At 39.3% G+C, this 18,394-nt stretch overlaps 1 protein-coding gene across 2 annotated transcripts in view; it reads left to right on the plus strand.

Annotated features, from left to right (window-relative positions):
• The window catches only part of ZBTB7A (zinc finger and BTB domain containing 7A), a 61,853-nt gene extending 52,915 nt beyond the window's left edge, over positions 1-8,938 (plus strand). For both annotated transcript variants that reach the window (XM_075864183.1, XM_075864191.1), the window contains exon 3: positions 3,415-8,938. In XM_075864183.1, the coding sequence (XP_075720298.1) occupies positions 3,415-3,760 (346 nt within the window). In that variant the 3' untranslated portion in view covers positions 3,761-8,938. The remainder of the gene's footprint in view (positions 1-3,414) is intronic.
• The last annotated feature ends 9,456 nt before the right edge of the window (positions 8,939-18,394 follow it).

The raw sequence follows: 18,394 nt of genomic DNA on the forward strand, positions 1-18,394 counted from the left end.
TGTGGTGTCCGTGAAAAAAAACGGACAGCACACTGAATACGTGATATGCCTAAACCCTACAGCATATGTTCATGCTGAAAAAAACCGAGAATAGTTTCATGAGAAAACCGCATCAGAAATCCATGCGTTTTTGGAGCTATTTTTCAGGTTTTTGATTGTTGAGTTTTTTAAAAATATTTTGAGGCACATAGTCAAAGCATTTTTTAAAGGGTCACTTCTTTTTTGCAAAAGAATATTTTTACTAGGTGTTTTTTAATTCGGCAGCGTAAAAATATGCCTCGTATGAACTACACGGCGCATTTATTTAATGGGACACTGAAGGCGTATTTCAAGTATTTTATAGGGAACCTGTCACCAGCATTTCACCTAATAAACCAGCAATACCTGGTGGAAGTGGGTGAAAAAAAATTTTTACGTAACCGATAATTGTCGGCTCTGTACCTTTTTAGGCTACATTCACACGCGTATCCGATTCACGCGCGTGAATTTGGTTTGTGTGTGTGTTGCGTTATTCACGCATTCACAAAGCACATTTTTAAAAATTATTTTCAATTGAATTGATACGCAAATCACGCACCGCACACGGATGTGACTTGAATGGGCGCGTAGGTGCGTGAAAACGCACCAATATAGGACATGCAGTGAGTTTCGCGCAACGGTCTCTTGTTGCGTGAAAACTCACACATGTGTGAACGGCCCCATTGAAATCAATGGGTCCGCGTGCTGCTTGTGATTTCCATGCGCAGCACACGGACGTTATTCATGTTCATGTGAATGGGCCCTTAATATTAATTTTTTTTGTGTTCCCGTGCTGTATGCTAATGAGCATAAGGGTATGTGCATACGCTTACTAAAAAACTTCTGATTTTCAGCCGTTTTTTAAGCAAACTCGCGTTTTACACTGTGTTTTTTACAGCCGCTTTTGGAGCTGTTCTTCTATCGAGTCAATGAAAAACGTCTCCAAAAACGTCTAAAGAAGTGACATGCACTTCTTTTTACAAGGCGTCTTTTTAAAAACGGCTGCGTAAAAAAAACCGCCCCTTCGGAATAGAATGCCGTATTTCCCATTGAAATCAATGGACCAATGTTTCTGCTTTCCGATTTTTCGGCCGTTTGGAGGCCGTTTACGACCCGAAAAGCGGCCGAAAATAAGCCATGTGAACATACCCTCAGTCATATCTTCATTCCTGAAGCCTTTCCGAGTTAACCCCACCTCCTTTGTTTTGATTGACAGCTTCACCCTTAGCACACGTGAAATCCTGCGCTTGCGCATCGACATTCTGGTGCGAGCGCACAACGGGACACTATAGCGGTGCATGCGCTGTAACTAGATTTGAGACCCGAACGAAGCAGGGAAGAGTATCGGGCCATACATGACCGGCTCGTGGCAAAAATGCAATGTAGGATCAGCCTAATTCTCCCCCAAAAACTCCCCTATACCAAGCTAACGTAATCCCTAGCTCTATGCACGTTACCATCTTTCTTCAACCTATCTGCAGTCTATCACTCAGTTCAGGCACATGTCTTCCCAACTTAACCTCTTCTCGCCACAACCAGTTTTCGTTTCTTAATTTTTGTTTTTTTCATTCATGTATTTCAAGAGCCCCGACTTTTTTTATTTTTTAGAGAGCTTTTTTTTTTTGTGTGGAAGTGTTGTATTTTTTATTGACACCATATAGTTTAAGGAAAAACTTTACGCGTTGGAATGGAAAACAGCAATTCCGCCATTGTTTTCGAGGTTTATTTTACGGCGTTCCCTGTGAAAAATGACATACACAAACTTTATTCTGAGGATTAGCATGATTTAGGGCTTGGCGATTTTGGCCAAAAATAAAATCTAGATTTTTTTTTTTTCAACCCTATGGACGATTTTCGATTTTTGTTAAACAAAGCCACAATACAATAACAGTAGCTTAGTTTACAAATTTTGGGAGTCCTGTAATGACTGCGGTACGTTGTGCTATTCAAGGCATGACTGTGATTGGTTGATTTAATTTTGGATGCCATAGTTTGTCCAACGTGTCCCGTACCCCACTACTTACAGGTTGTTATGTTACTACTGGGCCCAGGTTGTCACATGCAGAAGAGGGGGGGGGGCTTGTGGTGACAACTTATGTTGTAGATGGGGGAATCCCCGGGTATAAGTTATGTGATATGATGCGACATCTGCCATACACCCCTATACAGAATGATTGAAGCGGAGAGCTGGTAACTAAGTCCACCATTCTTTCCGACTCCTCCGGTCGAAGCGGCACCCCCTGGTCCAACAGGAGCCCGCTCTCCTCATCCTTTCTCCGTTCTGCGGCTATCTTCTAACTTATGCTTCTTCCATACCTCCAGGTCCATGTTCATGTTAGAGTTCACATCTTCCATGATAGCCGGTATAGTTCGTCCATCAAAGCCGCACAGGCTCAGCCCAGGCTTGAGCTCATATGTAGCTTACTTTCACCAACTGCCACTCCGCTGGGCGGAGCTTCCTCCTCTTGCTCGGAGCGATGGCGCCATTAGAGAATCAATTCAACGATTCTGGCAAAAAAACCAATCGTCAGAGGCCTCAAGGGCGAATTAATTTGATTAATCGCCCAGTTTTAGTATGATTACAGCAATACTAAATTTAGATTTAAATGTTTTTATATGTTATTACTTTTACAAATCAAAAACAATTTGTTTAAAAATAATTTTTGTGTCGCTATATTCTGTGACCGCTTCACATGGACTGAACTGTCGTCATGGCTACGGGTAAGTAAGAAACGTCTTTCTTTTTTTTACGTGCAGTTTTCCACAGCGGACATTCTAGCCGAAAAACTACACCACAATTTGGTGCGTTTTTTCGCCCGGAATTCCCTACGGCAACTAGGAGCATACACTGTGCTTTTACGCAGCATATCCGCCCTGTGTGAACATAGCCTAATAGTAAAAAAAAAAATAACGTAACATTGGATCCGTTAGACATCCATTTTTTTCTGTACTCTGCACTTTTATCTCTGGCAAAAAAACGGATGACTAACTTGACGGACGTGAACGGACACTAACAGATGCAATTAAAAATCCCATTGATTTCAACGGATTCGTTTTTATCCTTATTCTGATCTAAAAGTGTTATAATAGAACGCAAGTGTGAACTTAGCCTAATAGAACTGAATGTTGAATTTATATGTTTTATACTTTTCTTGTATTGCTTTATCTTTTATTGTCTATTCAGATTCATTTATGAATTTAAAAGCTCTGCTGACAAACAGACCATAAGAGATAAGCTGCTTGGTAACTTGACTGTTTGAGAAGTGTTCACAGATTTGGATTGTGTATGTATAGCCAGATACATATGTCTACTCCACATTAAAACACTTTTAAGTTTATGAACTTTTGAATATTTTTTACTTTTTACATCGCTAACTATGAAACTATTTCTTAAAGGCAGGACAAGCTAAAGGTCCACATGCGGAAGCACACAGGAGAGAAGCCTTACCTTTGCCAGCAGTGCGGTGCAGCTTTTGCTCATAACTACGATCTGAAAAATCACACTCGAGTGCACACAGGGCTTCGTCCTTACCAATGCCAGGCATGCCACAAAACCTTTGTGCGTTCTGACCATCTCCACAGACACCTAAAGAAGGACGGCTGCAATGGTATCCCCTCTCGCAGAGGACGTAAACCCCGGATTCGAGAGATTGTTCCACTTCTTCCATCTCCAGGGAATGGCAATGGTCCTGGAGAAATTCAGGCTGAGTGTCCAAGTGTGGGGGCTGAAAGCACTTCCTAATGAAAACCAAAAACAAACTAGAAATGTCTCTAAATATATATAAATATATAATTATATAAATATCAAAGTATATTTGGGGTTGACTAATTAGCACTATCCTCATGGGAGGGATGGGACTTGAGAGTATATACTCAGCACAGGGGACCAGGGAGGGGAACCGTTTTCCCCTGGGATTGTGGGAGGTGGGGAATGTTTGGAATGAATGTATGGAAAGTTTAGGAGTAGCAAAGGCTTGAGATTTATCTGGGCAGGTTGCACTATTAAATATACCTGCTAAAAACAGCAGCTACACTGAAATCCTACTTATCACTTAAGGTGCCCATACACATTAGATGAACGTTGGCAGGACCAGCCGACCATCTAATGTGTATGGGGGGGTCCCAACTCTTCCACCACAGCAGATGTCAGAGAAAAGAAGGATCGAGCATGGTGGATTTCAACATGCCCTATAATTTGTTCTAACGGGGGATCAGCCACCGCCAGAGGTCTGTGGCAGTGGATTATTCCTCTTCCCCCACTTGAGAACACCTGCATGCTCGGCCGAGCCCAGCATGCATGTGCACGGGGAGGTCGGGAGAAAGAGCTGTCGGCCCAGCACTAAGGTGTATGACCACCTTTACTCTAAACAAACTAATATTTATGCTTTCATATAGCAACACGACTGTTTTTACATGCAAGTGTGTGATTGGTTATTCAGAATGTTTGTCAGTGTTACAGAATAAGTGATTCTGGCAGAATTTAGAGTGTTGTATTTAAAATCTAATATAATTCCACATAGATATTCGTCTATATTTTCCAAACCGGAAACCTTACACTCGTTGAACAGTGTTCATAGTAGTAACGGAAGGAGAGAACCCTTTCTTAGTGTATACGTTGTTACTGAATTCAATAACTACCATCTCTTTTTTTTTTTTGGTCCATTTGACTGTGTAAAGGAATGCCAGATGCCATAACTGTATATATTAGACACCAGGCTTCCGATAGTATACTAGAAAAACTTATGACTGTTACAATTTCAGTTTAATACACTATGTGGAAAATGCTGTGTTGTAGGGTTAACCAAAACTCAATACCAAAATAAATAGAAATGTTATCCCTTAACAATAGGGAACCCCGGTGACACTGTCACCTGTAGTAGCTTTACAGCTTAGCAAGTGTAGATAGACTTCATGGCCACAATTTGACAATCAACGTGAAACAATGGCAAGTATTTCTGTTATTTCAGGTCCCAGGGGTACAGCTAGGGAGTATTGGCTGGCAGAGGAGCTCCAACAAGCTACACTGCCTTGGTACAGGCATTTAGATACAGGCTAGGGTGACAAACACAATGTTTGCCCCAGGTGAAGGCAAGCCTAGCTTACTACTCTTCAAAGCATCTCAGGGTTGTCCCGAAGTAGCCCGAGCTCATGCTTGTAAAGCTTTAATGTTATTTCATAAGGCAATTTTGAATTGACAAGTTCATAAGATACCCAAAATGTCAGAGACAAATTATATGTTTATAATTTTTATTTTTATTTTTCATTCAAATCCGTTGTTCTTCATGTAACTTTCACTGCCTAATGCAGTACAAACGTAGTTATTGTTTAGTCCGTGCACGAATATGCACTTCAGGAACACATTTACCTTTTATTCTTCTTGTGGGGATATGGTTATAACTGCAAAGTGTATAGTACTTCTCCTAAAGCAGGACTTTATTATTATCTTTCATTGTAACGTGCCTGACTATGTATGTTTCTCAGGTGATCACATGAATTACACATTTTATAAATTGCTGTAAATAACTGTATTGGGCAAAGGGGAAAACAAAAGGTGAAGGGGAATTTGAGAATAGAAAGCAGGAAAAATTTGTCAACCTATAAAAGTTGGGCCTACAACACATAAGGGTTATCCTGTGTCGCCTAAAGAATGCTTGCTCCAAAAAATGAAACCAAAGACACATAACAGAACATTGCTCCAATATAAATTCATCTTTATTAAAGTATCTCATATAAAAACAGTCTTAAAAATTGTCAGATGATATGAAATTTATTAAGTAGCTGCATTTAGCAAAATGAAAGCCCCTCTAAGCAGACATTATCCTGTTCTGTATAACGTTTGTCTGCTGCTCTATTTTGCATTCTTTGTCTTGTATAGCACTTACCCCATTTTCCGTGCAGCCCGGTCTCCTGGACCGCCACCGTAGGCCATGTGACGGCTGCAGCCTGTAATTGGCTGCGCAGTCACATGGGATGGAACGTCATCCCAGGAGGCTGGGCTAGACGGAGAACAGAAGAATGCATCGCTATGACAACGCCCGGGGGAGAAGTATTAATTTTAAACAAAAAAAAAAAGTTCTATTTTTGTGGTGGAATCGCAGCTTTACTGCCGCAAAATTCACAAACATTTTGGTATTTCTTGACAGTTTTACCATCCCATTGAATTCAATGGGGATAACCCGCATACAAAAGCAGCGTATCCGCAGCATAAATTAAATGCCGTGGATTAAAAAAAAAACGCACTGCAGGTCAATTTATGAATGGTTTCTCCACTGATTTTTTTCGCCAGTGTGTGGATGATATTTGTTCAAATCTCATTCACTCTGTTTCTACTGTAATACGCTGCGGATTTTCCGCAATGAAATCGGTTGCAGAAAATCTGCAATGTTTACGCTGAGTGTGAACATACCAATACAATATTTCTATTATAACTATTTGATACATTTCAACTTGGCAGCTGTGCAGATGAGATTTTATATCATTGTGAGTGATTATTTGACCATTTTTAAGACTGTTTTTATATCTAAGATACTTTAACGCCTGGCCGACATTTGACATAGGGTTACGTCCTAGCCGGCAAGGGAAAGTATGGAGTGGGCTCCATACTAAGCTGGTATCGGCTGTATGTTACAGCCGACACTTCACTGCAATGGACGGGATCCTAGATAATGATACGATCCCACTTGTTTAACCCCTTAGATTGCGCGGTCAATAGCGACCAAAACCGTTAGAAACAGGGGGCAGCCCCCTCCAACTGCCCATCACCCCCCTCCAGTGCTGACGGTTGTCATGGCAGCCTCGGGGCCTAATGAAGGCTTTCACCATATTGTGCACGGGATCCAATGATCGGTAATTCAAGTTTCCAAGGGGGATTAATAAAAAAAAAAGTAAAGAACCGTTAAAGTGTCATAAACCCAAAAAAATATTAAAGATTAGAAAAAAAATCCTTTTCCCATTTCCCCCCAAAAGCAATGTAACAAAACATAACACTCCAAACTATTACAATTTATCATTATTTAGCCCACACGGTGAATGCCATTACAAAAAAGAAGCCAGAATTGCTGTTTTTTGGTCACCTCGTCTCCTGCAAAAAATGGAATAAAAAGTGATCAAAAAGTCTTACATACCCCTAAAATAGTACCAGCCGGGGCCCTAACAAAAGGCCCCCAGGTCTGCCATAACTGTATAGAATGCCTGTCAGTTTTACACTGACATGCATAATACACTGCAATATAGAAGTATTGCAGTGTATTAGAAAAGTTATCAACCGTCGCATAGTGGGACTAAAGTTTTTTTGTTGTTTTTTTAAATTGTTTAATAAAGTTACTAAAAAATAAATTTAAAAATCCCTTACAAAATACTTTATTTCTGAAAAAAAAACCTCTGATACACATAATTGGTATAGCTCCGTCTGTAAAATCCCAAACTAAAACAACGACCCCTTACATAGCTATGTCTACGTAAAAATAAAAAATGGCTTTTGAAATGCAACCCTCAAAAAACGGAAAAAAACTTTCTGTCAGTAAGGCCCAAAATAGGCTAAAGGGTTAATAAAGATGAATTTATATTGGTGCAATATTCTGTTCTGTGCCTTTTTTCTACTTTTGGAGCGTGTGATCGAGAGCAGGAATAATACCAGAGGTCTGCAACTTTTTGGAATTTGTAATCCCCTTCTATAAACGACAGGTGGTTAGGAGCCACGCTGAATATTAAATATGTGAGTGATACCGGTTTTACCCTGGTGATAGCTGCCAGTAATATGGTTTTGACCCTGGAATATATATGAGGTAAAACAGATAGCACTTTTTTCTTATACAGACATGAATCTGCACAGTATGTACTTCATTTAATGAAATTTTTTCCTATATATCTTATGGCAATTATCAGCCTTACTATAATATAATATATAAATTGCCTATAACATATTCAAATGAAATCTTATCCATGCGATAATATTATAGTGACAATATTGTACAAAGTATGCACTTTAGGACAGTGAGAAGTTGGTGTGTTCTCACTTTTCTGTTTGCACAAGAGAGCATCGTCTTTACGTGGTGAATTGGTCTTCCTATTAGTGCCCTTGTTTTTTTCCAAGGATTCTCACATCTGAATTTGGAGCTCATTTTACATCTGTCACAAGACGACCGTATTAAACTAATTAAAAAACATAGTCCACCCTTTTGATGTTCTTCTACACGTATAAAGGTCCGGCATGGGTAACGTCTTTTTAGAAAAATAGAAAGCAAGCTATTCACAATACGGAAATGCATGCGTAAGGGGCGGGTTTCCCTGAAACGCTGCGTGGTGATGTGTATCATAGAGAGACTTGGTGTTCTCATATGTATATGTAATCCACTACAAAATGATGAATTAAATGAGTTCACATACATTCCGGTATCGTGAATTTCCATTCTGCATAAAAAAGGTGTTATCTATGCTGAAGCTGTTTGCGTGTGTAGAGTGGAGTTATGGTGGAGCGTGGTAAAGGACGGGTGGTATATATCCTACAACTGCCAGAGCCATGTATTTTGATATAAACTTTTCGATGTTAACATTTTTGTGTGTATGATCTAATATATTATAATGGATTATGGAAAGGGGCAGTTTAAACAAATTCGTTTTTTACTAGCAGTCATTTTAGTCATTGTCATTTGGATCACAGAAGTATTTTTGTTGTATTCTTACAAAGGTCAGAAATGGCCATGTCCATACAATTTGCTAAAAACCACAATGATGATTATACAGAGCAACGAAAAACTTCTAGTCCAGTCCTGAAAAAGGAAAAAAATATTTTTCATTTAGACGATTCCGTAGCTAAACTCTGGTGGATTTTTAAAGATAAGTCTTCGTTCACATCTGTGCAAGGGCTCCGTTCTGACGGAACGTCGGAGCTTTCCTGCGGAATGGAGCCCTGACTGACACAAACGGAAACCATAGGTTTCCGTTTCCATCACCATTGATTTCAATGGCGATGGATCTGGTGCTAATGGTTTCAGTTTGTCTCCGTTGTGCAAGGGTTACGTCGTTTTGCCGGAATCAATAGCGTAATCGACTACAATATTCATTCCGTCAAAAAGACGGAACCCTTGCACAACTGAGACAAATGGAAACCATTAGCACCAGATCCGTCACCATTGAAATCAATGGTGATGGAAACTGAAACCTTTGGTTTCCGTTTGTGTCAGTCAGAGTCCCGTTCCGACAGAACAGGACCCTGGCGCAGATGTGAACGAAGCCGAAGTGACCTTGTATTTTGTGTCCAAAGTCTTCTTAACTGCTTGCTTCAATCCAATGCAATAACTCCTCTATAGAGTTAGTTATTTGGATACGCCTGTTTAACAAAGAAAGGTAGTTAGAAAATAAAGTATATTGAATAGTTTCTAAAAATGTTAGTGCTCCGTTCATGGAACACTAATTACTAAAATCATAGAATCCCTTTAGTTAATGTATTCCAATTTATTTAGCTGTTATGGCACCACAATGTTTCTAAAGTATAAGGGCTCATGCACATAGCCATATTACTTCTCCGTACATGAGCCGTAATATACATTTTTTTTGCTTCGGGAAAGGTTTTCCTGATATAACCGGACATGAGCCGATCCTGTAAAATGTATGACTCTTGCATAGAGCTGTAGTACCGCCATGTGCAGGGAGCCAATATGAGCATATATGTTTATGGAGACATCAAAGGAACAAGGTGTTAGTAGTGTTAGTAAGTATACACACATATCACATCTAAAAAAGGATATAGAAATAGATGTATGTAACCTATTGTACTGGCCGCCCTTTAAACCGCAGCAAAGTCCTGTATGTAAACCTATCTTAAGGGTATCTTAATTATTGAAACGTATCTCTCCTAAATTAACAAGGAAAACTGCCAAGAGCACGTAAATATCAAGCGAGTTGGGTCGGTCCATGATTAGTCCATATTTTTTGACACAAATGGGAGAGGCTTCCGTGAGAAGATATTCCTATAACGGGATGTGCTTCCATTTTTGGCGAGAAGTGTATGGATTTATCCACGCACAGAGTTATTTTAGCATTTTTGTTAGAATATGACCAGAATTTCTGAAATTCGCACAGAAAGAACAAAAATCTAATTTCGGACATACATCATTTTTGTATTCCCATCAATCTAACAACTGGCATTATTGCATATGTCAAAAGTAAAAGTATTCAGCCGGTGGGATCAAGGAATCCAATGTCTGTGTGGTATTCCTGGTCACGTTGTTTCCTCAGAACTAGTATGTTGTTGCACTCATATGAAAAAGACCATTGCACAGGTTGGGGGACTACTCCGATCCCTTTACTATATAAAACCCTTTAATATACAGCTGCATTAGGGGTCCAATGAAATACAACTAAGGAATATTTGCCTCATCCGGAGTAATGTTATAAATAAAATGTATGCAGTTGTTTTGTGCATATTGTTGAAATGTCCTAAGTGTCTCGTACGATTATAGAGCAAGAAATGGATCATCATCACTACAATTTGTACTGAACACTCCGCAGAGAGAGAATGACTGTGAGAGAGAATCGAGAGATTTCTAACAAAGCACTTGGTACTACTATTCAGAGCTGAAGATATAAGAAGCACCTTACAAATCCCTGTAATGTTTACATGTTCTGGGGATGTGAATGTCACATTGTGGGAGATATGAGGATAGTGCTAACTAGGCTGTTATTAACCCCTGAGCCCTCACAGCTGATTGCACTTGTAAAGGAAGCTTGAATTTTAGACAGGAATATATGTTTGTATTTTTTTAACATTATTTTGGTGTGTTTGCAACATCTTTAAGGACAATGGGAGGCAATGTACACTGCATCCACCCATAAACATAAACTAAATTGCAATGCAATTTCAAGATCACATATGCTTCAATGTCTCCGTGGTGAAATTTCCATCTGGGGTAGCTCAGACAGCTCTAATTTCAAGTGTTGTGTTGCAGTCCATTGGACCACAGTGAGCTACAACTACATGCAAATTTCATAAGATTTTCATGTCATTTTCACAACAAATAGAAAAATAACATTGATTTTAAAAAAAAGTCACTCTCAAATCCAGAGACAGTTGCTATAGAAATTGAAATTAAAACCATCGCCCTACAAATAATTTGTGTGTTAGCCCAACAAGTGGGCAGACATTACCTCTCCTGGGAATTTGAACACTTTGCAAATATGTTAAAGCAGAAAGTACAACCCGAAATTAAAGGTAAGCTGTCACCAGGACTGGCCTGTCTTTATTTAATACTTTAAAGATACCCTAAATCACTGAACAAGTGGGTGCAATGCATTCTTTAAAGTGAAACTCTGGGCAAATGTTCATAGCTAAGCTACTAGGGTCATGTAACACACTAGGACTGTTAACGCTTTCTGGTTCCTCAAATGCAAGTTTCTGTGGTGCTCTGTACACTATAGAACCTTAATACCACAGGAAATAACAAAATGGCTGCATGTACTGGGCTGCACATCGGAAGTTGACAAAAGGATGTCTCCCTTCTCTGACATCACTTCCTACTCTTCAACTATTGGCTGAAGCGGCACCTTGCAGACTTCCTGCTCAGTCTGCCCCTGGTTCTCTGCTCTCTTTTTCATGTAATCATCTTTGCCTTCAGGTGCTAATGAATTATGGTTATGGTCAAACGGTATTACGGTAAGTTTATTCACATTAAAAACAATGGGAGGCAAAAATCAGTTTGCAAATAAGGCTGTGTGAATATGGCCTTAAAAAGCAGCTGAAATAGAGTAGAGAGCTCTCAGTATTACGTATATTATGTACAGGCAGAGCAGGAAGTCTGTGAGGTGAAGCTTTAGCCAAAAAGCTTCAGAGCACTGGGTAATGTCAGAGAAGGTGGGCATCAATCCGGCAATTTCTGCTGTTCAGCCTAGTACATTCCACCATTTTGTTATTTCCTGTGATGTGAAGGACCTATAATGTACAGAGCACATAGTAAAAATTGCATTTGAGGGACCAGACTGAAAGAATTAAAAGCACTTGTTCACTTTAAGCTGCCTCCCAAAGTTCACATCAGAGAATTGGAAAAAAGCTTTCAATATATAATTTTTTTCTCCTCTAAGGGTACAGTCACACGCGGTAGATTTTGTTGCAAACATTTTCTGAGACTGAATCCGTTCCATTCATCTAAGGCTGTGTTCCCACGTAGCGTAAACACTGCGGAATTTCCGTAACGGAATTCTGTGCAGAAATTCCGCAGCATTCACAGTAGTGAATGAGATTTAGAAAATGTCATGCCCACGCTGCAGAAAAAAAACGCACAAAAGTCGTGCGGAAAGTGTTCTGTGATGTTTTTCAATTCTGCAGCATTTCAATTTATGCTGCGTGTTCTGTGCGGAGTAGCTTCGTGTTTGGCCCAAAGACTTCAATGGAGAGCAGAAATGCCGCAACAGATTTATGTTGTTGCGTTTTTTTACAGCGTTTACGCAGTGGGAACGCAGTTAAAACCGCTGGAAATCCGGGAGGTGCACAAATACTTTGCTATAATCAATTTTTTACACTAAATCCGCAGGTAAAACCGCTGCAGAAAAAACGCAGCATATGAGCAGGAAAAATGCACTGTTTGGTGCAGATTTCTGTGACCGATTTACCAGCGTTTTTCTAGAGATTCTGCTGCAGATTTTCTGTTGCAGAAAGCCTGCAGCGTATCCTGTGTGTGTGTGAACATACCCTAAATGTGGTTGTTTCTGCAGCTGGTGTATGGATTTCTGCAAGTTCCATTCAGATGAATGAAACAGATTTTAAGTCGCAGACATTTCTGCAACAAAGTGTGACTCCAACCTCTGCCAACCAGGTCAGCCGAGAGGTCTAATGACCCTTGTCTGCAGCCTGACTCCAGTTATGTCTTTATTATGCTAGCGGTACGAGGGTCTCACTTCTGGCCTATTGAGTGGTGTTCAGCTTTTGAAAGGGCATGCAAAAACAGGCTGCCCAGTGATGGGACCCCTTTTGCCTTTATCGTGCCAAAAAGTTTCTTACATGGAACATTTTGGTATTCAGAAAAAAAGGTGATTCGATAAAATACAGCCAGACTAGTTCATCACTCTTCCAGCTTCTTTATGCTACATCAATAATTTCTAAAACTTCTTAAATAAGAATCTCTAAACCAAGACCCTTGTTTCTGGTACACAATGCTCTACTTCTTCACTATCCATTCTTCCTCTATTTGGCATAAGTTATGAAACAATTATCACGTGGCATATGTGTGCACCTTGCGTTGCATAACTGACTTCTGTGCAGTGTACGGGGATGTTCACACTGAGTTTTTTGACGCGGAAACTGCGCCAAAAAACGGCCTAACACGCATCCCTCTGATTTCAATGGGAGGCGAAGTCGGTTTTTTTCCCACGAGCGGAAAAAAACGCACACGGGAAAAAGAAGCATCATGCCCTTTCTTCGGGCGTTTGTCTCTGACCTCCCATTGACATCAATGGGATGTAGAGAAAGCGGTTTTCGCTGCATTTTCTTTTGCCCGCAGTGCTCAATGGCTGCGGCGGAGAAACGCCGCAAAGAGAGTGCATGCAGGTCAAAGTCTGCCTGCAAAAAAACTGTGTGAACAGGGCCTAAATGTTGCAGGGAGCTGCAACTTTTCTCAGTTGTTGCTGCCACATTCCCATGAGATGAGATGTCACGTGGTTTCACCAAGGTCTTACCTGGTTTGTTTTTGGTTGAACGGTGGCCTAATTTTTTAAATATTGATTTATTTATATTATCTTTTTGGAATGGGTAAAAAAGTGGGAAATATAAGCACAGCATTGAATGCAAGGTTCATGTGGACAAGATTCCAAGTAGCTATGGACAGTACCTACACGAAGACTTATTGCTTTACTTTGTAACTATCAGAATCCATTGTTATGTCTTTGAAATCATACACTGCATTGCACAAGTTGTACCAATTGTAGCAAATTATATATTACAACAGTCCAGGAAAGAGGAGGGAAATGGATCTAGGCATGTGTCATTGTAATCTCATCATGGTATTTGCAAGATCTATACCCATAATGATTGTTTTCAACGAATATGAAATTGCAAATTGGAACAATATACAAATTTTTATTCGACTAAAAGTAAAGTTACGACTTGTATTTTACATTTATTGCACAACTAAAATGGCCTTGCTTGTTCACTGCATGAAAACCTAGGCTTCTTGTTTCCCACTGTATATAGATCAGTAAGTCCAAAGCCATATGAAATGCCTCCACTAACAGGGCTTACCGGCCTGTAGAGACTGGCAGAATATTACAATCATTTAAAAGTATTTTAAAACCATAACCCTGTCCACTCACGGTGCTTCTAAAGATTCCCTCAGTTTAGGGAATTCAATATCCTAGTAAAGTCTCACAGGCTGAAAGGGTTCCATGTATATTTTAGGCATCTACGTCAGAGGTTCCACAGCATGCAACGTTATTCTTCCTGTCAATACGACGGACCCCGTTATAAGTCAGTGGGGTCATTTAGTGTCCGGCAACAGATCCAGCACTCGGTCCACTTATTTTTTTCTGCTCTTATGTATGAACAGAATAACTGAATTGACGCCGATGTAAACTCCGCCATAGACTGCAACATTGCCGTCTAAATATATTGGATCTAAAAGCAGATATATATATATAATTATTTATTTTTTTTAATTCCCCATGTCCTCACTTTCAGGGACTCTAATATGACTGTTGACCTGTGCTTATATAATGAAGCGACTTTTACATTAAAAAGAACAGGAATTTAGTGCACAAGTACTTCCAATATGACAAGGGTCAAGTTGTTGAGTCCATTCCATTAGGAGCATCAAGGGAGGAGAATTATTGCAATGACTACACTTTGTATATCATTTTTTGCCAGCACATATAGATTTGTAAATTGCAAGTTTAGGACAATTGCCACTGCAGTTCAATGTCTTACCATGGTAGCCGGCCAGTCACTTTGCAGTCATTTATGAACATTGTACTGGCAAGGTTGAATCCAAATCCGGTCATTCTAATGAAACCGTGCTGTATGATATTATCAAGACCACTCGTTTCCAGGACACTTTAAGATATTGCTATATTTCTATAAAGTTATTGGTGATTTTTGGGACAGGCTGAGATTTTATGTGAAAATCTGGCAACAGTCCTCACTTTAAGTTGTCAGGTAAGAAATATTAATAACCAATACTTGAGTCATCACACCTGCCCCTCAGGCTGCACATTCCGCAGAAGGACAGTAAATGAATATAAATAAATATGGGGTATGTTATGTCTATGTTAAATGCTTCTCAATATTACATGATAAAGTATAATAAACCAGTTTCACTCCTTTTTTTGTAACCTTGGTTAATTCTTTGCAGTGTATGACTCTTTGTCCTTATGCATTCCTTTGGACTCCAGGTTGAGTACAGTCAAGACAACTCTCCTTGTGCTCCTACCTGGCAATGTCAGGTTAAATCATATGCAAAATATCATCTTCTCCTGTAAATAAAACAGGTCTTTGAAAAATAGTGTGTCTTGTGTTATACTGTGTTAATGGTGCGCAACAAGGATAGGAATGGGACCTCCCAAGCTCTACGTCCATAGAGGCATGGTTTCCATATCCTGCACTGATGAAGGCTAATAAGCCAGAAACAAATATATTAAAGTTGGTATAAATGGCTTTGTACTTATTAGGCTCTATCTGTGGATGCATAGAAGGACAACAAGGGCATAAATGAACAACTTCATTTAGGGTAACATTAAGAATGTGTATTTAAGATGCTTCCTAAGGCCCTGTTCACATCACGTTTTAGGTTTAGTGTGTACATTAGCAGAGCTCTCGACGTACACGCTAAACGTGTCAGACGGAGGCCAAAGGAGTGTCTTTGACGTAAACCGCAAAAATAAAGGTATGGAATAGCGTAGTAGATTAGAGTCCACTAAAAAAAAAATATATATATGTTTAACGTATACTTTTTTTTTAACATGGTAGCCTATGGGTGACAGGTGCCACTGTACGGCATCAGTCACAGGCATTCATTAAATGGATACATCATGAGCTGTTCATGACGTTTCCAATGGATGCCATTGTAGCCACGGGTGTAACTTTTAGACGGGAGCATCTACAAGATGCACATAAAAAAATAACATAGCTAGTACTAAGAACTAAGTACATGTTCCAAGAAAAATGTCTATAGGAATCCACATGTGCAGTACTGAATACAAAAATATAGCATATATGGCTTTTATATTTCAGTCTTTCCCAAATTAATTAATTGGACCTGACTTGTAGATATTGTCATGTATTCATTTTTTCTGAATTTATGCTCAAGTCCTAGCCTGTGCTGGCACCAATCTTGTTAATTTGTTCTAGCAGAACATAATATTAGAATTATTTTTCTTGTCAATCGCTTATATCCAAAAACATTTAGACTGAATATATAAAAAGCCATATGCATCTATGACGATGAATTTTCCAAGGGATGAGATGCCTGTTTTAAGCTGCCTATTTTTCGAAGTTCAGCAGATTCCGACCAATTAAGCCTTCAGATTAACACGAAAACAGCGAGGACTAAATCCGACTAAAGAACAATTACAGGCTCAAAGCTGAAGATCTTGTTAAGAGCCTCATAAGCAATTAGCAAGAAATTAGGACACGGTTTGAAGTATGAGGTGTGATAGGTCACAATGCAGGAATAGGAGACGCTTAAGTGACCTGTTGTTGGCATTTTTATTAATATTTTATAATTAAGTCACATGGAAAAATGTTAGGAAAAAAAAGTGAAAGCAAATATATTATTTAGGATTTTTCTTGAGATTGTCATGCAGGTATTCACAATTTATAAATGACCATTTTCTCAATGGTTGTAATACGAGCAATATTTCGATGTATTTATATAGTTCCAACATATCCTGTAGTGCTGTACACAGATTGTATTCACATCATTGATTACATCATATTATATGATTTCCAGCTTAAAATATGTGTCACCAGTTTTTAGGGTGTAATTATTACTAGTTTATGATATATTAACTTGTGAACATTTAATTTTTTTGTAACTGTTTCTACCATTTTTTTTAGTTACTTTCACTTTGAAGTAAATGAGTCTAAAGGATTGGAGCTACAGTGAAGGCTCTGACCAATCAAAGTCAGTATATTAAACCAAAAAGAAAAATCTCGACATAATAATATTATTATATCAAAATATGTTTATTTATACTTTATTACACATCAATAAATACAAGACATACAAAAATAACCCCCCTCCCAAGTATATACTATAGACATATAAAATACAATTAAAATTATGCCAGGTTCACATAGTACAATGTCAAGAAATATATAGAAAAATAATTCCTCCCAAAAAGGATCACATCCCAGGTAAAGTGATAGCTATACCATATGTATAAGTAATCAAACTGACAGGTCCCTCAAATCAATAGAGTATAGGCAACCATGCCGATGACAAAGGAGACCTAATCAGAAAAAAGCTATGAAAGGTTAGAAGTAGTACACAATACCTGTGAAGGACATGATACTGGGAGGATAGGACACCTGGACACCAAGCACCTCGACGCGCGTTTCGCAACCTTCGTCAGGAGGTGACCAATCAAAGTCAGTGTAGCTCAGCACAGTATGTGAGGTCACGTGATCGACCAATCACCTGCTAAATCCTGTATTCTTACAGGGCTAGACAAGGACCCCTAAAGAATATTCACCAGCAGACATTATGTAATAGGTCAGACTTTTACGGACACAGCTATATCAATTTTGTTTATTTTTTCCATGACTTTAGAGGAAAAATGGGAAAAAGGGAGTTTTTAAAAATGTAAATTTGTAACATTTTTTTGTTTTAATAACTTTTCTTTTTACACATTTTTTATTAGTCCCCCTAGGGGACTTGAACCAGGCTTCTGCCAGAGACACGGCTTAACCGAGGCAGACGATCGCGGTGTGGGGGCGCTGATGAGCTGTCGGAGGGGACCGCCCTCCTCTTTTCAAAGCCTCAGATGCTGCGGTTGCGATTGACCGCAGCATTTGAGGGGTTAGTCCCAAGTGTCAGCTGTAATACATGCAGCGTATGGAGCGTGCTCAGCCCGTGGTGCCCATACTTCCCTATGATGCTTATCATGTAAACGTACATGTACGTGATAATGCGTCAAGGGGTTAAAGCTGTTTTGGTAGCAAATCTTAACCTTGGATACTCTGAGATAGTCTAGAGCCCCTTACAAACATTAGGCTGGATTCACACACAGTGTTTTGCTGCGTTTTTAATGCTGCCAGATGTTACATTTAAGTCTATAGTAAAATAACAAGTGCACTACACACAACTGTGTTCTGGTTTGTGGCCTATTTGTGGCAATTTTAATATAACGCTCATTGACGAAAATGACCCTGTTTAAACGGGAATGATCAGAAGAT

Source organism: Rhinoderma darwinii, chromosome 1, assembly GCF_050947455.1.
Source record: "Rhinoderma darwinii isolate aRhiDar2 chromosome 1, aRhiDar2.hap1, whole genome shotgun sequence".
Lineage (NCBI taxonomy): Eukaryota > Metazoa > Chordata > Amphibia > Anura > Rhinodermatidae > Rhinoderma > Rhinoderma darwinii.